This window comes from Hippoglossus stenolepis, chromosome 21 (genome assembly GCF_022539355.2).
Source record: "Hippoglossus stenolepis isolate QCI-W04-F060 chromosome 21, HSTE1.2, whole genome shotgun sequence".
NCBI lineage: Eukaryota > Metazoa > Chordata > Actinopteri > Pleuronectiformes > Pleuronectidae > Hippoglossus > Hippoglossus stenolepis.
The window spans coordinates 11120780-11146814 of NC_061503.1; the positions used below are offsets into that span (position 1 = coordinate 11120780).

Here is a 26035-nt window from a genome sequence, read left to right on the forward strand (position 1 = left end):
AAAGAAGCATCATATTTACATCCTCATTTCCTATTATTGAGGAAATGTTTGGTGTTTTAAACCACGTCAGTCCACCCACAGTGTCCTTCATAAAACTGAAGAAGTAAAATCAATTGATCTATTAACATTTTGTAGAATCCAGTTAGTTTGTTGAGGTGTCAGCAGCAACAATAATTTAAGATTAACAATCCATAAAATATAAAGAAAGAATAAAATGGGACCCAAATAGAATTAGCAGTTGTTAATATTAATATTAGTTTCCTAATCAAATGCTTTCTTTAAAATAAAAAATAAAAAAGGTTTTGATCTAAATATCAAATTCCAAATAACTGAATCACTTGTTAAGTGTTTCACAGGCAGTTCATAATGAAAAAACAACATAACATTACATAATAGTAATGTATAAGTTATTATAGATATATTAATAATACAAATTTATTTACTGTTATTTGCATGTTTTGTTAATTTAATGAAGGTCTAAAAATCTCACGAAAATTTTTCTAATTGGATATATAGACTTATATTCATGTCCATATTATCTATTGGGCTGAATCTGAGGTATGTTTTCATTGTGTCAGTGTCAGTGACGTGTAGGTTGTTTTATATATGATTCACTTCATTATTAACACTGTTCCTGCTTTGTTATCTACTAATCATATCACATAAAAAATATATATATATATTTAATAATAACGTTTTTAATAATATCTTAATTATACTTAACCAATGTGTTTAATTGATTAAAAAAAGTTTAAACCTTTTACTCACCAATTCGTATATAGACAATAGGGACCAACTAACAAATGCAGAAACAAATACAAGTGCACAGAGGTAACAGGGAGACAGAAAAACTACCGACAAGCAATATTATAAAAATAGAAAATAAATCAGGGAGCATGATCTGTTTGGGTTTGAAATTGAAATCCCTTTATCTGAAATATAGAAGAAGAATTTATGTAGCTATGAGTTCTGGTTTAGACAAAAAAAGAAGAGTGTTTCCACAGCTGAAATAAAAAAATTTTTTACAAATAAAAATAAATGAAGTGATTAGTTGGAAATGTTGTAGGAGGTGTAGCAGAGAGGAAACAGCTGATGATACAAGACAAAACAAAGTGGGACGAGGGTACGGGAATGAAAAAAAAAAAAGAGAGGATGAAATTAAACAGGTGAAAAGAGGAGGATGACTGAAATAGGGGGAGGCGGCCCTGTCCTGTCTGGTGTGGTTGGGGGTAATCTGGTCTAATCTGCTGCATGTTAACCTATCTGAGCAGCAAGAGCCAGATTATCCCTCTAACAATGGCCACCCGCTCATCTGCTAAATTACTCCACTCAAAATCATATGCTGAAACACACACACACACACACACACACACACACACACACACACACACACACACACACACAGAAGTACAGACGCCCACACAGATTTCCGGGAGCCATCAGTATTTATATTTCACCGGGTATGAATATTGAACTCCCTTTGAGCTCTTCATTTGGAGCGTTTAAAATCAAACCCAGAGGTGTCGTGTTCGAGTCGAACCGGTCACCGCTCTCGTCCAAGGTCACCGCCACAGCCTTGGTGTGAAAAGACAGGAGTGGGCGGAAGAAGAGGACGAAGAACTCCAGTGAAAGCGCAGGAGCAGGTGAGAGAAGAAAGGAGAGACGGTAAACCAACGGCGAGGAGAAAGAGAAACACCTTCCTCCTCCCTGCGAACAAAGCTTTTTCTTTGGGCGCATGTTCTTTAGCACGTCGGGTCACCGGTGTCAGCTGACCTTCGGATGTAGAGAGCACAACGCTGCCACTGAACACCTTCCCCGTCCTTTCAGGGGAGCAATGAATAAACACAAACAACACAAATATATAACATAAATATTGTAACACGGAGCGGGATCCGTGTGCCGAGCATACGCACTCTGTAAATGGAGTTTGTGAGGCAGCTGGGGGTTTTCTAACAGCTCCGGGTTGGAGGTTGTGGACCGAGAAGCTCGGAGGTTTTCAAAGACGCTGCCGTCAATTCAAATAAGAGGAGAAAGAGGGAAATGAGAAAGAGGCGTGTTGGAAGAATAGAGTCAACAGCCGTGTCAGCAGCTGTGTGAGGCTGCAAACATCTGGATGCTCATGTGTACAGGCGTATGTTTCGTGTTCATAACTAAAAGAGCGCATACCTCCACCAAGGCCCAACAGACCCTCAAATTCACTCAAGATGCACCGATTTTCACAGCCTTCTAAATGTGCCAGTTTTATTCCATAACTCTCAAATCTTACAATGTTAAAGAAAGTGAAAAAAAAAAAAAAGAGAAAAGTTAAGGGATAAACAAAGTCAGCGGATTCATCGTCTGGAGACAACGCATGTCTGTGGCAAACTTCATGGCATCCGTCCAATAGTTGAGACAGTAGTCGAGACATCTGACTCGAAACCAATCAATCTCATGCTGGTGCTCGAGGTTCTTCCTATGGGGAACAAGAACACCTGAACCGATCCAGCGTGAAGATTCCAGTGGTGTAATGTAACTAAGTGCATATACTCAAGTACTGTACTTCAACCTGCGGTGAGGAAGATTTGTCTCCTCCCTCTGGCAGTGAGTGGATTTACACAAACACTGCTGCTGCATGGACATGGTGTACGTCCCTGTTATTGATCCCTTTCCTTTTTAGACTGTAGTCCTTCCTACAATCATTGTACAGTGTAGTTTTCTTTATATATGCACTTCAGCCTATTTATGTTCGGAGATGTGAAGAAAGTCTACTTCCTACCATCAAAAATTAACGGTGCAACTTGTCCAGCGAAGAAAAAAAGAAGAAAGTCCGAAAGGTTTTATACTTGGGCAAAATAAGTATTTTTACTTTTGATACTCTAAGTCTATTTTACTGAGGATATTTCCTTACTTTTACCCAGGTATAATTGTAAGTGCATGACTTTTATGCAAAACTAAGTATTTTTCCAAAGTGTTATATGTACTAAGTTCTTCCACCACAGGTATTTGCAGAGGTTTCTCACTAGAAGAGTAAATAATAAGCAGCATTAGAGGAGAAGTAAAAAAAAATCACCAGTTTTGAAAACTTAATTTCTGAGGATCATTTATAACTGTAGCAAATTCCATGTAACAGTTGTTGTTGAGATATTTCACTGAAAAGTAAAAACCTTGTTGTAGCACCACAGTAAAAACGCCAAGGACGACTGAAGTCAGTTCGGATCCATCCTCTGGGGACCATGATTTAATGACTTCTGATAGCTGTTGAGATCTTTCAGTCTGGTGCTGGGGGATGAACTGACGTCACCTTACTACAAGCTCGGCTGAAAAGAAAAGTGCATGTCAGACAAGAGAAGGCGGAGGGGGCAGATCTGTTGTTTTACGTCGTGTAGTTCGGTGAAAACAAATTAAAGTGAAAGAGATTAAAGATGCAGCGAGCAGGGGCGCGCAAACAGTTTTAACAGGTCACTATCTATTGTTTTGTAATATGAGGCTTAATGTGGATTCAGCCGGTGAATCAGTGAGAGGGCGCACTCTGTACCCCGCCACCATCATCAAATTAAATTCAACCCCCCCTCCCCCCTCCAGCACATGCACCCACGCCATCATCATACACACCACCACCGTAATATATTTGGATCGCTCATTCACACTCTAACGCACACACACACGCTCCGCAATCCCATAATCCCACTCCAGATTGAGAACACCTTTAAGATACGATGTGATTATGATTAGGGATTATGATCAAATTATGACAGAGTGACAGATTAGACAGAGGTTTTGTGTGTGTGTGTGTGTGTGTGTGTGGAGGAGATATGGTGGTGTGACAGCAGCACACACAATCATTTATGAAGACGTCTGTCTCTGTACAGCGTTCTGCTTTACTTTGACATTTATACTATATAGTGAAGAGTGAAACATATTCGAGAAAATAGAAAAGGGAAAATCCATAATTCAAATCAAATGTATAATTTTGTCGACCAGAGGATAGTTGTCGCATGGTAAGAACTACAGGAAGGAATGGATCACTTCCAAATTTTTATAAATTATCCTTTAGCATAGAGCATGTAGGGTTTAGAGAAATCCTTTTGAAAAACACGAGTCTGTCACTTTCTACATGTATGTACTATTCGTATTTGATCTTGTGTGGTGAGATTAATTTGTCCCTGACTGCTGTTTCCAATGTGTGGACTGGATCACATCAGCCATTTACTCTACGTCTTTTTCTCTTGCGTATCTACAATTTGTTGGTTTTTCTACCCTTGTTTAAACAAAATTTCAAAACAAATGTCTTTTATTCTCATTTAATTTTAAGTGGTTCATGTTTCTGGGTGTGAAATTTACCTGGAAACTTCAGATCCAATATATAAAGAGGAAAGTTTGCTTTGCAGCACTGTGCAACGCAAAGGACACTTTTGATTTGTTCACTATTTCTTCATATATGTTGGTTGATGTTAGTATTGATGTGGGGCAACATATATAAAACTAATGAAACTGTATGAACGTATTGTGTGATATTTATGTTATGATGATGGTTAACGATTAATATATAATTGATTTATTTGATTTGGCCAACTGTATTTATGTTGTATATTATGTTATATGAGATTTTTCTTCTTCTTTCATATAATGAATACAAGTGTTTCAGTGTATTGTGATTTGTAAACTTGTGTTTGGATTACACTGAAATAAAAGAATATAAACTCAACGCAACTAAATTAAACTTAAGTTGAAGCTTCCTGCGGCTACGAACTAGTTTGTATCTCGTGGTTTGTGAGAATGAATTTTGCAGATGTACAGTTCAAACTTTACTGAAGTGTCAAGGATGGTGTGCAATAATAAGTCTGTTTATTCATTCTAGTTTTGTTTTGTGTCTTTGTCTGTCTCTTATACGCTTATATAAGTGTCCTTGGGTCTCTTGAAAGTCGCTATATAAATTCAAGCTATTATTATACATTCTGTATTTTTCATTAAATACCTATTTGAAAACCGTTATATTCACACTGTTCATACACCGACTCAGTCTTCCCCTGAGCAAAGAATACATATTGTGGATTTCTGCATTGAAAAGGAGTCGATACAAACCCTGCAGCAAAACAGACATTTAAAAAATGAGTGTTTCTTCAAATATCAATGTATGACTTTAACTTTTCATTTCATGGACTTAAAACATTTGAACAACCTAATATTTAGTGTGAATACTGTTTTCCTGCTTCTTTATCAAATTTCCCTCCAGCTCCTGCATACCTTGTGCAATTTCAACCATTCACGTATATCAAAACATTCAGCTCGTTTAGGACTTTCCTGCTATTATATTTTTCATCATTTGTTATACTATTTATGTTTTTAGAAATTCAAGTGTTTCTTAAAGTTTTCTCTCATTCAAATGAGGAAGTATTCAAACCTTCATCCCTTTTAAATGCATCCAAGTCTTCATACTTTGTGCAAGAAACTTCATTCAAGAGTTTCAGCTTTTCAGGTGTTTTTCAACTTTTTGATATCATGTACCAGTTCTGAATAATCGCAGTTTAAGATTTTACAGTGGGCGTGTATGTGAGGCTCTTTCATCTCCTCAGTTTTTTCCGACACATTTTTGTGATTCTTCTCTTGTATCTCTCATATATCGAGACGATCTGTGGCTCTTGCACAGTGTGACCCCTGAAGCAGCAGGGCAAACAGTTTCTACACAGTTTCACCTCAAACAAGAGTTTATGATGTTCTGGTAATTAAAGTAATATTCAGCAATTTACAGTTTGAAGAATTGACGTTTTTTCTTTTCTTTCTACTCTTTTGATGATTCTCCTGGGGGGATTAATGAAATACTTTCCCAACTGCAGCAAAGTCTCTGCTCATTCTCTTCTCACGTCAAACATCAAGGTTGATTAGAATTGGGTCTGTGCAGCTCAAAAGGCCTTTGGAGTCTCAACATGGTGCTTTAACAAAAACACACAACCCTCAGTGTAACACAATTCATCCTGTAAAGAAGGAATAACAAACATGACCATAAAAAAAGCTAAAACCATTAAATATGGACATTTTTGTAAATGCAAGTTAGTAAATCTGTTTGGAGAGTGACAAAAGTATTACACACACGTTAACGGCCTCCATGAAGCCGCACAGGCATCCAGAAAATGACACGACTTCACTTATTGAAATACGCAGCCACCGCTGGGTCCTTGGCAGGTATTTTATTTCATATATAGACGCTTTCTGTAATCAAATGTGAGTGCAATCAAACAACAGCAATACAAACATTACCAATGCAGTCTGAGAACCAGGAACAGGGTTAAAACAGGGAGTTCACTCACTCTACACAGCGAGCAGCTAGTAACCTCATGGCCAACATTAAAAAAGAAAAAAAAAACGTTCCTCTGTCAGGACAGTCCGCCGTTATGTGTACCTCCAACTGCGATGGTGAGGAGGGCGGTGGGGAATCACGTCTGATCTCCCACCCTCCCACCCTCACCCCTCCTCCTCTACAGGAAGTCCAACCAGTGATACAACAGCCTCCCCACCACCACCACCACCATGAGTCCACCTCGCCCTCAGCTCCTCAGTAAACTAAATAACCTCCCATTTCCCCATTGTGATTATCATCGTCATCATTCTAATAGTATGAGCAAAGAAGAAGAAAAAAAACAAAAAAAAACACAACTCATTTCCACTTCTCTCACGGCGGGAGCCAATCAGAGCCCAGAGGTCCTTCGGGTTCAGTCAGTCTCAACCAATGGCTGTTCGATCCGGGGTCGACGAGAAAACCACATAGCTGTACATGTAGAACCAAAGTCCTCATGCAGTGCCCTGCAAAAGTGGCACATAACGTGCACAGGTGGAAGTGGGAGTTGGTGGGTGTGGGGGGAGGGGGGTTATGGTTTTGGTGTCTGTGTGTTAGAGTGTGTGTGTGTGTGTGTGTTTTTTAACGAGGGGGACAAGCGAAGGTGTTAGGCAATTATCAGACCCAGGAGCACGAAAAAAATGTCCAGAAGAAGAATTACAAAGTCTCTATCCTTCATCTGTCTTCTCTTGGCCCTCCACGAAACACAAACTCTCGCACATACAAACACACATACGCAGACACACACACACAGACACACACTATAGGTCCTCATGTCATTGTGAAGTCGGGTGTTCATTGTCAACATTCAAGAAAAGAAAAGAAAAAAAAAACACCTCAATGGTAAAAATCATCTCTACCATCACAATGCTTCAGTTCATAAAACCTTGACATGTCTGAAAAAAGTGAATTTGTTTTGTTTTTTTAATCCTCCAGGTTTAAAGCAGTATGCGTGTGTGTGTACTTGTCGTTTGTCGTCTTTGTCCCACTGCTGCAAACACACACACACACACACATGCACAACCAACATACGCACTCACGCACTCCAAGACACACCACATGTCCTCTTTTTTTAAGTGGAGAACGACACGGCGCAATGGAGAGACACCTCCTCCTCTGGGTGGACGAGCCGGTCACCGGGAGGAGACGAAGGGGGATTATTGCCACGGCTACCAGGGGTCCTCCAGCTCACTGGTGCTCTAGGCGGGTAAAAAGCAAAAGAGATGGAGAGTTGTGCGTTAGCTTTAGTTTTTTGTAGCTGCATCTTCCAATGCACACAATAGTTAACAAACAGCTCCTGATGCCTTGAATAGAAGTAGATTTGGAACCTTACTGCCCTCATGAACTCAAAATGAATGGATAATGGTGAAAGACAGTGAGATCCCCCTGCCCGGCCAGCACGTTGAGACACCCAGAACCCAGACCTCTGATGACTCACCTTGCGGAGAATCACAAGGCCAACTGTCAAGACTGAAAAACAGGGGGGAGAAATGGGAGAGAATGGAGTCCCTATAAGACCACACACCTTCCCTCTCGCTTATCACCGCCAGCTCAAGCAGCACAGTGGCAGGCGTTTATTTTCTTAGACATGTTTCAAACCTGGGAGCTGCCATTTATTTTAAAAGGAGACGACAGATTAAAATGTCCTTAAGCAGCCGACGCAAAATTACAAGTCTAGGGCGAGAGCTGAAAGCTGACAGAGGAGGGCGAGGAAGGTAAGGATTTATTTTCGGCTCAAGCTGCTCACATAAACTTCACAGCGTCGGCTAACACAGAAACATACACAACACATTAAATATTGTTAAGGACACAGAAAAACCTCTAAAACTTTTGAGTAAATGGTATATAATGCTCCCCTATCAGTTTCAGGTCTGTTTAGGCTTTTTGTGATTTGTTTGTGACGTGCAAATGGTGAACTATGACTTTCTCAGCTTTTTGAGTTCCCTAATCACAACCCTGACTTGCACATCTGCAACGTGACTCACTTGGCATGAGACGAACAGACAGAGAGGAAACAGCTGGACAGCCAGTTTACACTGAGAGACACTCACTTGACACAAAGCTGTAGCATGATACCTCAAATCGTTTTTATTTGTTCATTTGTCATTTTATCAACGGTGTGGGACTGATTTGGCCCACGAAACCCCATACAAATACAATTCATACACACACACGCACACTCACAGACAGACATACAGTGTTTAGCGTAACCTCTCTTCCTGATAGCTAAGTGCTTTAGATATTGTAAAGGATAAGGGCAGTGCATGCATTACCAGAGTGACTGGGTACAGGTCATTATACAGACTCCCTCTTCCTGCTTTCATAGAGAAGGAATAAACACTGTAGCTTCTGCAGCCTGTTTGAATCAAACGTCTATAATGAGCTAAGAGTTTCAGATTGTTTCTCTCTGAATAAAGCCAGAAACCTGTGGGGAATAAAATATGCTGGATGTGGGGGATGGTTTTAATCAAGCTGCGACTCTCGTAAAGTCACATTTATTACAAGCATCTGGCAGCATTAGCGGTTGGAAATTTATTAAAACACAGGTATAACAACATGTCAACATTACTGATTATAAATGCACAACTGTCTCACGTAAAACACATTCGATGTTTGCTCCAGGTGTGACTGAGGGTATAAGTGCTGTATCAGGCCTGGATTGGATATGGTCAGCCACGCTACAGTAGCAGTGTGACCTTAGGGAAGTGATGGTGGTTGGCCAGGTCCAACATTTTGGTCAAAAGGTGCAGCATGAGATGTATAAGGAAACAATTGTGGTCTCAGTCACCCATCTATGTGCCATTATCAGGTCAAATATTCCACTTGCTGTCTTCAGCTCCTGACAGAAAACCTCACAGATTAATGACACGAATACCAACATAGCCTGCTAGCATGCTAACATGATGCATGTTACCATATTAGTAAGCCAACTCAACAAACACTACTAACTGAATTTTAGCATGCTAACAAGGGAAATGCTAAATGTTAGCATGCTAGTGTGTATGCCAACATGTCAACTGTAAGTATGTTTGACCACTTGTCCTTTAGAACGTACTAAAGACCACGCTGCAATCTTGCCCTCTCTAGTGCTGCACCACGAAGAAGCAGATCTTAACCTCTTTGTGCGTGATTGTGAGGCAGTGTGACTGTACTGTGATGTTGTAGAATCAGGGATATGTGGTGAGAGAATTATTTAAATCAACTGTCGCTCAAACTACAAGTAAACACCCACCCCACGCATCCCTCTGTTGTTTAACTGCCCTGTGATTGTGCCGATAAACGGGTTATCGCTCAAGTATCATCCGTTAAATCACGAAATGTGTGTAGAACTGATTGGTCTCTCAAACTCTGGCGCACACAAACACACACACATACATACATACATACACACATATACATAAAAGAGTGTGTTCTGAGTCTGTAGATGGAGTAGGCCTGGAGACACAGCTGCAGTTCAGAGTGTCCCCTCTCCTTTTCTTTGTCCATTGTAAGCAGGTGTGAGGGGGGTGAGGCTGGGGGAGAGGAGGGGTTCAGGTAGGAAATCAGCCAGAAGCGAACACCAGGAATCGTAGATCGTGGAGTGCCATGTTCATTTTTTTTTTTTTTCTTCACAAGCCACTTTTACTCTTTACACAATAATTCACCCTGATTCTATTGTAAACATGATGGTGTTGTAAAAGTGGCTTGGTAAGTTTTGGGGAATCAAAGCCGAGGTGGTCAGGAGGAAAAGGGGGAGAGAAAATCAGGGAGCGAAAGAGTCTTCATTAGGTTTATGTAATAAATGTGGCTCGCAGACAGAACTTGAACAGACAGAGGGGCCATTTTTGTTTACAAAGAATTGTTAAAATATTGTTATGGGTATACGAGTGGCAGCTGAGGCTGAAGACAAAACCAGAAATGGCCGATGTGTCAATTCAAATTCTGTGCTGCAGGAAAGCGGAGAGGTCACAGCACGTCTGACTAGAGCGCTGCAGTCTGAGGGAAAGATGGTTGGGTGGGTTGGTTTGCAGGCGGGGTGCTCAGTCAGAGGAGGGATTTAACTCAGGGGTGGGCGCATCCTCGCTGGCCTCCGGCTCTGCAGTGGCAGGTGAGGGCGGGGGTGAGGGGGGAGAGGGAGGTGAGGCGGGCTTCTTCTGGCCGTCATTGTCGCCGTCCGAGGTCCTCCTGCTCGCCCCTGTTCCCTCAGCGACGCTCTCCCCCCGCACTTGGTAGGTGGCCAGGGACTCCTCCAGCACCGCGCGGTACTGCCCCCGGTGGTGGAGGCGGAACTGCCGAAGAGCCTCCAGCAGATGTGCCGCCGTACTGCCACCTCCCTCCTCACTCTCCTCCTCTCCCCCCGCAAAGGCCTGAGGTGACACGCCAGGGGTCAGACTCTGCAGGCACGCTCCATGGTCACACACACACACACACACACACACACACACACACACACACACACACACACACACACACACACACACACACACACACACACACACACACACACACACACACACACACACACACACACACACACACCTAACAAGCAGTGGCACAATACTCACATCATATACACAAATATCTACCACACACTAGCATGACAACGTCAGAGACATTCTTGCTCCAGTCGGACAGGCCCATGCAAGAGCTACCTCTGACCTTGTGGCCAACAACCCTTTGTGAGTTTCGCTGTGTGGTGTAACAGAGAGGAGGGGGTTTGGTCAGAACCCACACAGCCCAGAGAAAAGAGCCTGCAACGCAAGACTCCACTGACATTAATGTGACAAATAAGCTCATGTGCCCTCAAACACACACGCAGACACACACAATCACATCTGAACTGTTTAAAACCTGATAATGTTCTTTTTTCTTCAGAGTGATGACATTTGAAAAACTTGGAAGAAGGGATTTATTTAAGATGCTGCTTATGAGATTTCCTCTGACTCTGAGATTGACATTAGATTACACAGATGGTCTTTTTGCAGTGGCCTGAAGTGGATATTATACTTTGTAGTTTTTAAGCGTTTTAAATTACACTGGAATTTGTAGTCTTTTAGATTAAAGTTCTTATTTATTCTAATTCAGGCCTTAGCTTGAATGACCGTGACAAGATAGTGATGCACTCAGAACTGATTTGTTGTTTTCTACCTATTTTTGAGGACCTTATTTTAAGGGGAGGGTTTGTAAATTAAATTGGATTCAATTAAATTAAAACATTGACGGAAAATATTAAAATAAATACAACAACTTCTAATGAATGTTGTTTGCTGTGTAGTGATGTACAATCAATTAATTTACTAAAATCTCTGAACAGTCTTCCAAAAAAGGTCAGGGTGAAGAGTCTTTTTTTGTTCTTGATGCTGGTGCTTGCACAAGTGTTTGTGTGTGTGCACATATTTAGGTAATCAAAGTGTCTCACTTGACTCAATACAGTTGTTAATGGAGATGATACCTTATCCTAGGCCTTAATTTACTGTTTGACACATTTTTCTGACGATAAAAAGTTCCTCACACTTCATCAGCTTGAAGGGTCAACTATATATTCAGTATTATTATTTTCTTAAAGGGGGTGCAAGATGGTTTATTCAAACGATTTACACTTGACAAACTTCCAGTTATCGAATTCAAATGTATTTAATCCAGGTTTGTGAAGCCTTTAATACTATGAGTCAGGTGGTTTAAAGAGTTCATTGCTGAGGAGTTCAGCAGGTTTGCCAAGGTCCTGCTATACATTTTGTTACAATGATAAACACAAAATTGAAACTGACTGCAGAGGCCTTCGGTGCTTTTCAACATGAATGCAGTGAACTAAGATTACCAAGGCTATTCTGTTTAGTCCACCCTCCACCCTCATTCACACTTTAACCACATTCATTTTCTCTCACTCTTAGCCCGCACACACACACGCACAAAAGAGTGTCCTTGTCTGGGCTGGTGTGTGTTTATGAGGTCATGTTAAGGGGCTGGGGTGAAAGGTTGAAGAGGTGAGGGGGTTTAGAGAGAGATCAACTCACGCCTTCCTCTTCTCTGTGAGGGTTCAGCTTGTTGTACACCGCCTCGATCACACTGCGTCTGCAAACACACAAACAGCACACGCCTCGCTGCTTAGAGAAGAGAACAACTCCTGACATCATGTAAACACTCTCTGCTCATTCTTCTCAAATGTATATTGATCAAGATTGTAATGGAATCAAGAAAGCAACTGAGTCGATACTCGAGTCTCCGCTATTTGTGCATCAAGACACTCCAGAATCTCTTAAACCATGTGCGCATTAAAGTGTTTTGATGAAAGTTAGTGTACGGTCGTTGCTCCTGCAGTGCTGCCAGATTGGCCGTCTTCCACTTATTTTAAGTGAGTGGGGAAAAAAGGGCAGGTTGAGATAAATTTAGATTTTTTTACCGTCTGAGTAGTTTCCACCAGTGACATGGCACAATGAGAATCTATCTGTGGTGGGAACTGTGGCCTTGCAAGGACGGTAAAAATTAAAGGGTATTTTTTTGACACCGATGAGACAGGATTCCTCCCACTCCACACCACTCTGGAAAATCTCCTGATATAATGCAAGTCAAAACGCAAATGTCCGAGTGAGAGGCTCCGGACTTTCTGCTGAGTTTCTATTCATTTTATCCTTCTAACAAGTAACTAAAGCATAAGGAAATATGTATTGCTGCTATTAACCTCTAATCGTATTTAACAGTATGTTTGAAATGTAATAACATGTAGCTATATATTTACTTGCTGGCCAGGCCGCCACCAGGTGGAAGGTTGGGGATGCTCTCTGTGGCAATGCTCCTTAGGACAGACACCAGGTCAGGGACTCCTGCGTCCCCACAATCTGCCAGTAGATCTACACACAAACACAAAAGAGGATAAAAGGTTTGAGAGAGGTTTTGTTGTATACTGAAGTGAGGTTGTAGCGTCTTAAAAACCATGTTTCTCTGCAGAGGCTGAGAAATCACCCATAGCAGTGGAGAGGAAAAAAAGAAGGGATAAAAATCAGATCCACTGCTTCTTGCCATTTGCAGCACTACTGACTGTAGCAAATGATTTCTAAATATTTGTATTACACTACAGAATGTTTATTTTGTCCTAGTTGTGTACACAGAAACTGAACACAGCATGTGGCCACTTGTGTCAATGACCTTTAAAAAATATATATATTGAAAAAAGAACAAAGAAAAACATAGAAAGACTGCTGGGTCACAAAAACAGTGTAGGTATTTACCCACCATTGAACAGATATATGTTTACAATAATCCATTCCAACTTTCAATGACAACAAAATGATCGATGTATTTGCAAGAACCATGATTCAAGTTTAAGATGTTGGGTGATGTCAAGTGTACTGACCCTCAACACGGGACTCCAGGTATTTATCCAATTCCTCTTCTTTCTTGACAGCCTCCTCTGAGATCTTGGGAGCTCCGGGTAAACGCACCAACACCACACTCATATTGTCCCTGCTCCCCTGCACAACAAATATGGAGTTAAATGAAATCAAGGAATATATTATGTTAACAATTTCACTGTAACACAAATATTGTTTGAGACATCAACTTAATATTGGATTACCTGATCCTGAGTGTTTTTACCACTATTTTTGTAATACTAGCATGCCATTACTTAAATTTCAAAAAGTCCTGTAGTGGCTTTAAATTTAATTTAATATTAATTTCCAGTGAGGTCGACTTAATATGGTGTAAGTAATGAGTTATAGTAACTGGCAATAATGTTGTTTAATAACGTACTAAAAGATTTTAGGTTGGTGAAATGCTAAAATCAGTATAATGCTATTAAAGGTGATTAATTGATTATCAAAACACTTGCCAACTGCTTCTGAATTTAAATTTTTTATTATGAACCTCTGACGACGTTTAAGGGATTTACTCTCTTGCCGTGTGCATTATAGAAACAGAACAGCTTAACCTCTGGCTGGAAACTGCCGTCTGATCATTAGACAATATATTAGTTGATATTTATAGGACACACAGTCACCTACAGCCAAGATGGAGCAATGGCCTCAAAGCAATGGATACTCACCTTGTCATTAGCATGTAATAAAGTCACAGCAACATTGTGTACAATCTCACATTCATCACAAAGGGCAGTGGCAGCAGAGGAGATTTATGACAATGTGATACTTGTGACCATCCCTGAACTGAAAATAACCAGGCTGTTGTGCACTTTTCTTCTTTACTTCAGATACAAATATATGAGTGATACACGTAGAGCAAAAGTCTCAGATGAACACTGTTGGGGATGAGTTCAGGTAAAGAGTGACCGTTACTTTATCTTGGATCGATAACAGGGAAGGTCAATGGACAGGGACCGATTTAAAAGCAGTCATGTATTATTCAACATCTGATTTATCTTATCTCTCGATGTGAGATGTTAGGTTCTGTTAAACATTAAATCATTTTTATTATACTGGGGTGTAGTTATTAAAGTATTTTTGGACAAATACTTTTGTATGTAGATTTTTTTTAAATCAGATATGTTGGTATTAGCGTAAGCGTTTACTGAAAAATGTATATTACAGAATAAATGATGATTTAAAGAAACTGTTTCGTTTATTTTCTTAATTCAAGTTCTATATATTTATTGATACTAAAGTTTATAATTTAACTGCAAATATCAAGCCTCATATACATTTCTCTGTCAAAAGGGTTTGATAATGACATCTTAGGAATCATTGCCATTGTATTTGTTGATTTATCGCTACCGGAAAATGTTGACTTCTAAAACTCAGGCAATATTTGAATGACAAATCAATCAATAATAAACCTTCCTCACCAGCCACTTTCTCAAAGGTTTAATCAAAGCAAAAGCACAAAGTAATCAAGAGCATATGGGAGTCTTCTGTGAAACACTCTAAGCTGGCAACTATGTATGAACTTTCACCTTCAATGTGTGAGAATGTATGTGGAACAAAAGCAGCTTACCTTATGTAGACAGGTGTCCACCACAGAGTTACAGACCTTCTCCAGGTCATCACACACCAGCAGTCGTGAGCGGACAAACTCGCACAGCTCCTCGTTGGACATGACGTCCCAGATTCCATCACACGCCAGCACCACAAACTCGTCTCCTTCGGGCGCTCGTTCCAACACACACACCTCGGGCTCAGGGCTTACCAGCTGCTCCGTGGGGCCCTTACCATCCACACATTTGTAGTCATAGTCCCCCAGGGCCCGGGACACAGCCAGGGAGCCGTTCACCCTCTGGATCATGACTGAGCCGCCAGCGTTCTGGATGCGCTCCTTTTCACGGGGGTTGCAGGGCTTGTGGTCCTGGGTGGAGAAGCCCACCTTGCTGTCTCGACACAGCACGGCCCGCGAATCGCCGCAGTTAATGAAGTATAGGTGGGACGGGCTGAGCAACACGCCCACAGCTGTTGATCCGCTGCGGTCCATGCCCTGCCGCAGGTCAGTGAAGCTGCGCATGTACTCGTCAATGTTCAGGAAGCCTGAGCGGATGCCGTCCTTCACGCCATCCACAGAGCCGGATCCAGGACCAAATTCGGCCCCTCCAGACAAGATGTGTTCCAGCAGGTGGCCAGAGCAGTAGTTGGCCACCCGGGACCCTGCATGGCCATCATAGACGGCAAAGAAGGACCAGTCGGTAAGTCCATGTGGAAGACCCACCACAGCTGTGTGGGCATCCTCCATCTCCACCCGCCATCCCTGCATGGAGCTCAGGCCATACTGCAGCCCATTGCCATCACCGTGGGCACTGTGCTTCTCTGTTTTCGGCTTGTCCAGGAATGCACCCATTGTTGCCTATAGCTGGAGATGAAAGGAGGAAAGAGAAACATTGACAATGAACCATCATCAACAAGAACCAAGAAGATAATCTATCCCTCACCTCTCATCATCCATTCCTATCCTTCTGTTAAATATATTGTATACATAATTAAAGTTAGTGTTAAACTAAATAATTGGCCAATATAGAAGTAACAAGAAAATGCAGTATAGAACTGCCAAACAAGGTCTGAGGTAATTGAAAAAAGAAAATAGTGTCACCAGTAGATAGTTTGAATATCCGAAAGCATTAACAAGTTGATATTTCAACTTTTAAAAGTCTCTCATATCAAGGTGAAAATGCTTTCATAAACAAATCTACGAGATCTGTTTCAAGATCATTTTACATGTAAAAAGTAATGTAAAAATACTTTGTCAATATATTATGTTAAAGGTTTAAATTAGTTGTGCTATAATTACAATACAGGTAATACCAATGTTTAGGGGTTCTCATATTTTATATATTTAAAAACATGATCGTGACAGAAATGTGAAGGAAGCATTGCCTCAGTGCACAGGTAAAGTTTCACTTCAATATTTTAAACAACTGTTTACATAATAGTCTCCAAAAATATCCCCAGTCCTATAACATCCTCTGTAAATCACCAGTTTTTTGTGTCAGTAGCTCAGTAGGCTGCTTCTTACTATTGTTACAGGCTGCTTTTAATTACTTAATGGATGGTGAGAGCCAGAGATACTGACAACAAGACAAAGATAGCACTGGAGGAACCACAGAGCCCAGGATTACACTGCAGCTGTTAAGCTTCTTTGAGAACAGAGAACCGCTTTCACACAGTAACTAATGCCATTAGTCAACTTGGGAACAGAGTAACATCACTGAATCAGCACAGTCGGAAATTGTCAACTGCCGAGAGCTGAAGTGGAGTGAAATTTGACTTGTAGGGGTTAGCATCAAGTTTTACTTAAGCTGTCTACACTCGCTCAAATCATGAGCAGATCACAACCAACGTCTTAATTATTGATGTCATCAGGCAGGTAGACAGCATATCTGGTCTGTTACCAGGTGAAAAAAGGCATCATGGGCTTTTTCCCCCCAATTCAACGGGCTGTGTTGGTGGAGTCGTGTTGTTTCGGATGGTAGTGAGACAATACAAATTCAAGTCTAGGTTAAGGCTGGTCATGAAACAATAATAATTATCGCAATATAATGTTCATTGATAGCAATATTACTTAAATCCAATATGTATCGATATTATGCTTATGCATCGTGCGAAAACAGTGAGGTGGAGTAAGACACTAGTTTTAATAGTCTACCTAGATTATTGTCTTGAATTCAAGTTATCATATTATGTTATTATAATAATATATCATTAGATCATATTATTAGTATAAATATAATAATATAGCACTGGTAACACCCCAACATGACAAAGACTTTTTAAAGACCTCAAATGTCTGTAGAATTAATATCATGTCATTAAGCTCATTTGTATCAAATAGGTGATCAGCATCTGCATTATTTCTTTAACTTAATATTACATTAAAATCATCATTATACTATATTTTTATATTATTTAGGTCATTAATTTGGAAACTAGCAATTGTTGCAGCATGGAGCAACTTACTTACTCACTCATGAGATTTTGAAATTTAAAAGAACTTTAAAAATCGAAAGCACCCTCTGCATGTCCCCCCCATATTGATTTCTCGCCCTGCATTACCTCCCACATGAGCGCACACATGGCATGACAGGCGTGTGCCCAAAAAAGGCTGGTACATGCAAGGAGTGACTACCGCTGGTTTCAGAGGAGTGTGTGTGTGCTCTGCGCATGTGTGCAGTGTCATGGTGTATGTGCAAGAAAAAGGTGCTCTATAAATACGCCAGGCCGGTTTAGATTTCATGTCTAGGGTGGGGCATAGGGCCACTGCCATTGGCATTTCTATTGCTTTTTCTGCTATTTGATTATATCAACAGTATTCCCTCTTTCAAGCTCTCACCTTCACCACCAGCTACTGAGATTCAGAGGCAGCCCGAATGTACATGTATGGTAAGAAAGAGGGATCACGTATGTGTGTGCGTGAAAGAAAGAGAAATCTGTTATGTTCACCAGCAGTGATTCTCTCTAAAAATAAAACAAACACACTGCCATTGCTTAGCAACCACCCACCCTGCAGTGCAAACATCCAGGCTAAGCTTCATTCAACTACATCCCCCTCTCTGTCTCTCTCTCTTGCTCGCTCACACACACAGCCGCCTGGTAAAAAGAGGAAAGGAGAGTTGCATCATCCATCCATTAAAGCAGTCGCAGCAGCTAAACCCTGAAAGGAGACATGCAGATACTATGAGATTTCCTCTGGCTAACGACACTACAACTTCTGGCAAAAAAAAAAGAGAAAGAAACACACACATATTCATCCACACAAGAAAAAGCGCCAAAAATATCTCTGTTGAGACGTCACATTGAAACCAGGAACACTCCACCCCCTGAAAGCTGCCGTCACCCGTGCTGTTACAGCAGATCAAAACCAACACGCCCGATACTCAGAGGCATGTCTGCCATAAACCACTGGCTACCAAGAGGGAAGAGGAAGGTCACGGATTACGTATTGCTGCAGGGAGCCCCATCTTAACAAGTTTCACGTGGAGGTTCAAGAACTAAACAAGCGTGCACATAAATGTGTTCCAAAAACCCTGGAGCTGCAAGTTTATGGATGATAACAGAGTCGAAACAGAGCATCTGAGACACGTGTTTTTCTTTCACTTATTATTTCAAACTTCTCAAATAAAGCTTAAGACCTTACATTAAGGAAATACCTTTGAATACATTTCAGGCTTTTTCCAGAATTGCCCAGACCTTTGAGTTTTCACTTCACATTTTGCAGAGCATCAAGAATTGTTTTTCTATGTCTGCACTAACACGTTACTTGTTTAAAAACATTTTACATTTTCACCTGCCGTCTAGACTACTCTGGAGTTTTCACGCCCTGAAAACTGCTTTTCGTTTGAAAATTCCAGGGTTGCATTTAAGTCTGGACTTGCAGAAAAACTGGGAGTTCCAGAAACAATGAAACCACAAAAGAAAACCACTGGTACTTTCGGATTGAGTCATATCAGCCATGACTCGACTAACAGCAATGAATGTAAAGCGTTATGAACATTTACCGTCGGCAACATTATGCCTTGTCATCAGTCCAAAAAAAGAAGTCAACTGTCATAATTTTTGCCAATGCTGTTTTTCTGCAACTATGCAACCAACTGCAAAGTCGAGAACCAGCTTCCTCTTTACATTTGCACTCTCATGACCAGTGTACGCGAAAAGGTTAAGTGATGTGTTTTCGGGAGAGATTATTTCTGATACAGAGCTATTCAGGTTATAAAAGGCCGTTATAAAATGAAAATGTACTAGAGAGGACATAGCCATAAATAATTTCCCCCCAGATAGACAAACAATGGAGCCAATAATAGGAATAGCTACAGTGGGTAACAATACCAAGTGGACAAGATATTTTAACAAACAGTTTCAGAGATACAATTCTTATGCAATATGAGCTAATAGGTTGTTGGCCATTGCCACCACAGTAATGGCCAGATTTATCTACAATGTCAAAGTGATCAACATCTCAGTCACTAGGGAATGAAATTCGAGTCGTTCCTCCACAGAAAGAGGCAAACAAGAAGTCAATGTTGACTGAATAATGGAGTGGTGATCAAATTGTTGCTCGGTCTGATTGAGAGTCTTTTACATCAAACCTCTTTCTTGAAGACTAAGCTGAATCTCCTTCTCAACTCGATCGTTTTTGTCAACTTGTGAGCTCCAAATTATTCAAATTTATTACCCAGAAATTTACTGTAAACACCCAATAAAGCAGTAGATATCAGCAAAAACATTTCACCTCAACATATGAAAGACACTATCAAACAATGTACAGAGGGTTATTTAAGTATCCATAACATTTTGCTGTCATATCCTGTGAATATTAAATTATCCAGCTCTCAAAAATAATCCAAGGTCTTCTCTCACAGCATTTACATTCTGCTCTGGCTTTTTCATTGGTCCAGTCCCTGTCATGGATTCAGTGAGTGATGACTGAAGGAGAACACCTGATAAACATGACACGGCCATGTGATATTTCCTCATTCGCAGAAAGCACCACGTGAATAGCACCATTAAACTAACCAGCCCAGAAGGGATTGTAGGATAGTGAGTGAGGACTGCAGAGGATACACCGGGTCACATTACACAGCCGCATTTGGAGAAGTCTCTGGAATGGAACAGCCCCGTCGAACTGTTATGACGTATTCAGTCTTGAAATAAGGCCTGAATTGGAACACAGCCTATGTTGTGTAGATGATCCCCAGAGTTACAGTGATTACTTATAGAGCCACACGTTCCTATTAAATCGGTTGTCAGTTTTTTAAAGCTTTTATTTATCTTATCCAATGCTTAAAGGATCCTGCTAAAACCATTTTTAACCTTTACTCTACACCAACTCTGACCTTGCCTCTGTGTCTACGTTGCTTTTATTACACACAGAACAAGGTGCATAGATCCAACATGCAGCACTTACACATTCTTAATTGACTCCATTTCTTTCTCCCCCCCCCTTTGTGCTCTGATCTGCAGCAGAGTGCTTCCAATGCCAGCCGTACAACTCCTGAATCATAGCTGTCAATGGAAATCGCCCTAGTACCACTTGTTCTCATGCAATTGTTTTCTTTGACAGTGTGATAAGCAATACGATTTGACGCTGAGATGCCGACATAAGCAACAAAGCAGAAGCTTAATGGACAAAAACGGACACATGACAGCTGTGAAGACAGTTTTCAAACCTAGGCAGACGCTGAAATTGATAAATCTTTGCAATCCTTAAAGAGAAAAGCATCAAGGTGCCCAATGAGGAGGCCAACAACCAACACTACACACAACTTATGACTTAGTGATAGTCTTAAGTAAAGCAGTGTATAAAAAGTCCCCACCAAAAAAACGTGGATTCCAATATACCGACAAAACAAAGTGTAAATAATTGTTAGCTGATTGGCTATCTCGTAGCAAATCTAGAGTATCATCTTTACAAGGAAATGACTGATAGAACTCTGCTTACTGATCTGAATGCATGGTTTGTCTTTGTCGAGGAGATATGATCAGTGGCAGTGGCTATGAGTAATGAGACTGTGGAAGTTGACTGGACAGTGTATGAATTATACTTTATCTAGTCCATCACTGTTGGGTAGTGAACACTAGCAAACAGTTGTCAACAGATATTGGGCCAAAGTCTTGTTAACACAAACAGTAAAGAATGAATTGGTGAGCAGACTTTCAGTTTCTGTCCCGTCTGTGCTCAAAGTGACATGTAAAGTGGATGTCTGTACTTAGATGAAGCATCTGCTACTGACAGTGCGTGTGTCGCCGTATGGGACAGTATTTATGTATTTTAAAATGTGCACAATGATGACATGGTGCAGAATGAAGCACCTTGAGATGCCTACAGATCCATCACTGGATGGCCTTTTTTGGATCTGTCAAGCACTAAAATAAGAGTGATGAATGTCTCAATCTCACACTGACCCTGTGTTTCATCTGCCCCTCAGTCTTTACACAGTGTCTGCTGACTCAGATAAGATTATCAGCTATTGAACTCCTCCTGCATCTGACTTGTCGGGCACCTGCCAAACACCAAGTGATGTCATATACTGGTTAACTGTGCACCTTATCACAATCTGATAATGGGTGAGCGAGTGGCTGCCTGTCTAAATTTCAACATGGCAAAATACATAAATTATAATATACCACGAACTAACCACAAGCTTAGCTTTGATGAAATTTCTAATACAATAGGGCAATTTAAAACGGTTTAATCATCTGAGATCACATAAGATTCCGGGTCATAAAAAGAGGCTGTAAAGTTTGTGCTGCTGCCAAACACAAAGTCAAGAGCCTCAGTTTAAAAGTAAACATTTTCTTTGCAATGGAAAGAGACATGCATCAGAAGTTTCTCCTGTTTGGACAGAGTCAAACCAGCAATAGACCCTGGCTGCATTAAAAGATTGAGACATTCCCGTCATGAAATAAAATAATAGGGATGATTGGTTTGATTACTCATGTGAGTTGTTACAAGAGGTAATATAGGACATGATGTACAGTGACTGATTACATAATGTAATCTAATCAACTTTGTATCTGAAAGTAAGCAAAGCTAAAAAAGTTGGTTGAAGGAATCAGCATGTAGCATTTAAAACTAGAATGGCAGTCAGTCAGGCACATACCTCAGCCAAGGCCCAATAATCAGTTATTAAGATTATTGAAAATTGAAAATACACTTATTATCTACTCACCACTATGCCGATGGAGGGGTGGGTAAAGTGTTTGAGCTTCAGGGGTAACCAGGGTTGCAATCAAATCCAATAGAAGTAAATGGTGATTACTTATTCATACATAAAAAAAAAACAGGGAAAGAAAACAGAAAATGCCTCCATATTGCTTGTGTTGTGTCATCCAAGTGTCTGTAAGCCCCGACATTCAAATTTGACTCAAAATGGTGTAATTTGCACCATGTTTTTAGCCTAAATGTCCACTGCAGGAAGTAGCGATGCTACAACATACCCTTGGGCAAGAGCTTGTGTGCAGTGTTAGCGGTGTGTGCATGCGGACGTGAACACGGCTCCAGAGTAGGATCACAGATTGACATTGACCATTTCAGGTTGAATGTGAATGTTGAGGTTTACGGACACTTGGATGACACCACAGGAGCAGTGTGGAGACATTTTGTTTTTCCTCTCGTTTTCTTACGTTTGAAGAGGGGATCCCCAGTTACTTCAATTGTATTGGATTTGGCTGCAACGCTGTTTACCCCTGAAACTCCAAAAGTGTTATGTGGACTCAAAATCTTCACCCATACCTCCTGGGCATAGTGGTAAGTAGATAATGAGTGAATTTACACTTTTCGGTGAACAATCCCTTTAAATACATAAATATATAGGCACATTACATTTCTCAGCCAAAAAATTGCCAATGAAAACATAACCTCCTTGGCGAATGTAATAATGATGTACAATTACAACGGGAGTGCATACAACCCACACTCAATGGCCATTGTTATTATTGTATCAGCAAAAACTCCAAACTCATAAAACCTATACTGAAGCATATCTTAAGTAAAGTTAGGAGTTCCCAAACAAGCCCATGTTTAGGCTCAGGGCAAACTCTGTTCATTTTACACAACTGCCATGCGCTGGAGGACACCTTGAATATATAAAATAAATATTTCAAAGAAATAATCACACAGCACATAGCATCTGACTTTGCTGTAATATCAATCAATTGAGGCACGAGGCCCACACTTAGAGTTGCACAATTACAACATTAGCCTACCTGAATGGTTAAAAGCAAAACAAAGAATGAAGTTTAAACTAAATGTGTTTTCATCTGCGTTGTTTATTAGCAGGATTACGCATAACTACTGGATGGATCACCACGTACCTTGGTGGAAGGCTGGGTCAAGAAAGAACCAATTTAATTTTGGTCCAGATCCAGAAAAGGGACAGGATTCAGGATTTATTTATTTTGAGATTGTGAGATAGGTCATTTTCCCTCACATTTTAATTTCTCTGAGAATCATTCATGGATCTAGATGAAATTTAAAAATGAATCTGGATCTAGTGAATGTAAATGTGGTTTCGTAAGGGTGACTGTTGGGCCTTGGCTGAGGTTGGCTGAAGTCTCCTGAGTGCCATTCTAGTTTGTTTATATGTACACAACTCAGATACAATGTTTTGTTACAGTAAGTATTGACAGATTTCCAGCTACACAACCAACTGAACCTCAGCAAAAAAAAAAATGTCCTGCTACAAACTGTTGTGTACATATGAACATAAAACCAATCTTTCATATCAGATGAGAATGGGTGAAGTGGGGAGGAGCGTTGCTGTTGCCGCAGTGAAACATGACTTCTTAAGAACATCTCTCTTGCCACATTAAACATAATCTGATTTAACTTCATTTCACGTCTAGCGAGGGACTTCCACAAACGGTACCAGACGTAAAAATGGGCCCTTGCGGTTATATTTAACCTGTGAGGTCGCCGCATACACAACAGGACAAACAGCAGCCATGCGACTCTATCAGTTTTTTTTTTAACCATGTCGTTGTTATCTCTGGGTATTTATATCGCTACATGGCTACTTACTGAAATCAATCGGACCTATAGCTGCGTGAGGTCGCGTGCTTGTTTAAATACATATCTCATATCGTTAGAAATGTCATGAGCTAACCGCTGACACTCATATGACAAAGTCCGCTAAGCTCTCATTAGCTGGATATAGCTATAGCGTCGCCTATACCGTGCTAAATTAGCTCGCCTGGGACCCGACTAAGCGCTGGAGACCAACGTGTTCACACCAGCGTTACTTAAAATGTGCCTTCATTCAGAGGTGGCTCGCTAACGCTGGCGGGGCTACTTTGAAACTTCGGCTAAAGGCTCGGGTTTTAACCTGGCGACGCTCCGTTCCCACGCTTAACGTTCCCGCAAAACAACGGGCTGTGTTGCATTCATCGACTGGCCGCTGTCTGGAAAACGCGTTAATGTGTAAAAAACAAATAAATACCAATCCACTGACCACATGCTGAACTCCTCACAACACCGCTCCTCGCCACGAAGGGGCCTAGTTCGCTCGTGTGTCGGTGCGAGCTAGCGTTAGCGGGCATGCTAACGTTAACCCGACGGTTGGGAGCCAGCGCGACTGCCCCGGGTTGTCAAACGTTAGCTAGCGACGTTAGCGCACATGCTACTTACGTTTTCCTGCCGCTGGGCGAACGCAGATCCAATGTTGATCACCTGCCGGAGCCCGCTTCTGTGTGAAGATGTGTCGCTGCCCTAGCTATCTGCGGTGCTAACGTTAGCCGGCTAGCTACGTTATGTTTCCTTATTTGACACAAAAAAAATAACCGAGATTGGCCTCAGATGAGCGGCGATAATTCCTTTCTCGGCGGTTCCCTGCTTGGACAGCGTTGATTTTTACGCATGTTTGACGCCCGTTCTTGTCGCTCACGTCAACTGAAGATGATTGCGATCGTTCCAAAACAAATATGGACCCTGAGAATAGTAGATATTATACAACACGGGCAAATCTCGCACTTTCTTCTTCCATTGAAAGGCCACAGAGCTTTCCTTCCACTTTGGGTGCTGAACAAGAGGAGGTGTTATTTTTGGCACATGCCCGCTGATTGGTTACAACGTCCGGGCGAAACGTCGGTTAATTGGCCACTTCTCGTGTCAATTAGCTCTGCCCCTGTCCAGAGCGACAATCGCATTGGTCAATCAGCAGAGCTCCGTGACGCGCTGGATACGGAGGATACACTTGTAACGTCTGCTAGCGTACGCCGAAGCCACTTTGGGTGGGCGGAGTCTGGCTTGAAATAAAAGCGTGTAACGCAGCGGAGGGAGATCTTTTGAGTCAAACGTGACGGCAAAGGCTCGAAATATAAATACAACTAAAAATTTAGTATTTTAGGTTTATATTAAATCGTCCTTCCTCAATATATCCTCTAGTTACCACACAGAGGAGTGCCCCTGAATTGATAACAAGCGCCAACTATTGCAAGCGCAGCAGTGATGCTTCTCCAGCAGAATCACACTCTTTGTTTGTGCATACAAGGAATAAATAAATAAACCTAAACAAATCACCATCATGAACAAGACAGTAGGTAATAATAATCATTATCATAATCATAATAATAATAATGTGGTATTGGGTTTCATTGACACCCCTACTTACAGTTCCATGTGTCTATACTATGTCAATGTCAACTATATTTATATAGCACATTTAAAACGACTTGGTTGACCAAAGTGCTTTACAAAGTAAAAGGTAATACAAGAAAACAGCAATACGCAATATATATTATAAAACAAATGACAAAAGAATATAACCTGCTGGGATAGTAACGTTCTCAACTCGAAAATAAGGCCAAAGAGAAGAGATGAGTC

The 26035-nt window shown here is 41.0% G+C and overlaps 1 protein-coding gene across 5 annotated transcripts; it reads right to left on the bottom strand.

The window, feature by feature from the left end:
* Positions 1-6125: 6125 nt before the first annotated feature.
* Positions 6126-25258, bottom strand: ppm1bb (protein phosphatase, Mg2+/Mn2+ dependent, 1Bb). Of its 5 annotated transcripts, XM_035144993.2 has the most exons (7): positions 24842-25257; positions 15233-16075; positions 13641-13758; positions 13026-13137; positions 12304-12361; positions 7749-7780; positions 6126-7509 (listed from the first exon to the last, which is right to left on the bottom strand). In XM_035144993.2, exons 2-6 carry the CDS (start codon positions 16061-16063, stop codon positions 7775-7777), a joined length of 1125 nt encoding a protein of 374 aa, XP_035000884.1. In that variant the 5' UTR covers positions 16064-16075; positions 24842-25257; the 3' UTR covers positions 6126-7509; positions 7749-7774. The 5 variants fall into 5 exon arrangements, with proteins under 5 accessions (XP_035000884.1, XP_035000882.1, XP_035000883.1 ...); XM_035144991.2 differs by lacking the exon at positions 7749-7780; XM_035144992.2 differs by having other exon boundaries at positions 6126-7780.
* Positions 25259-26035: the final 777 nt, after the last annotated feature.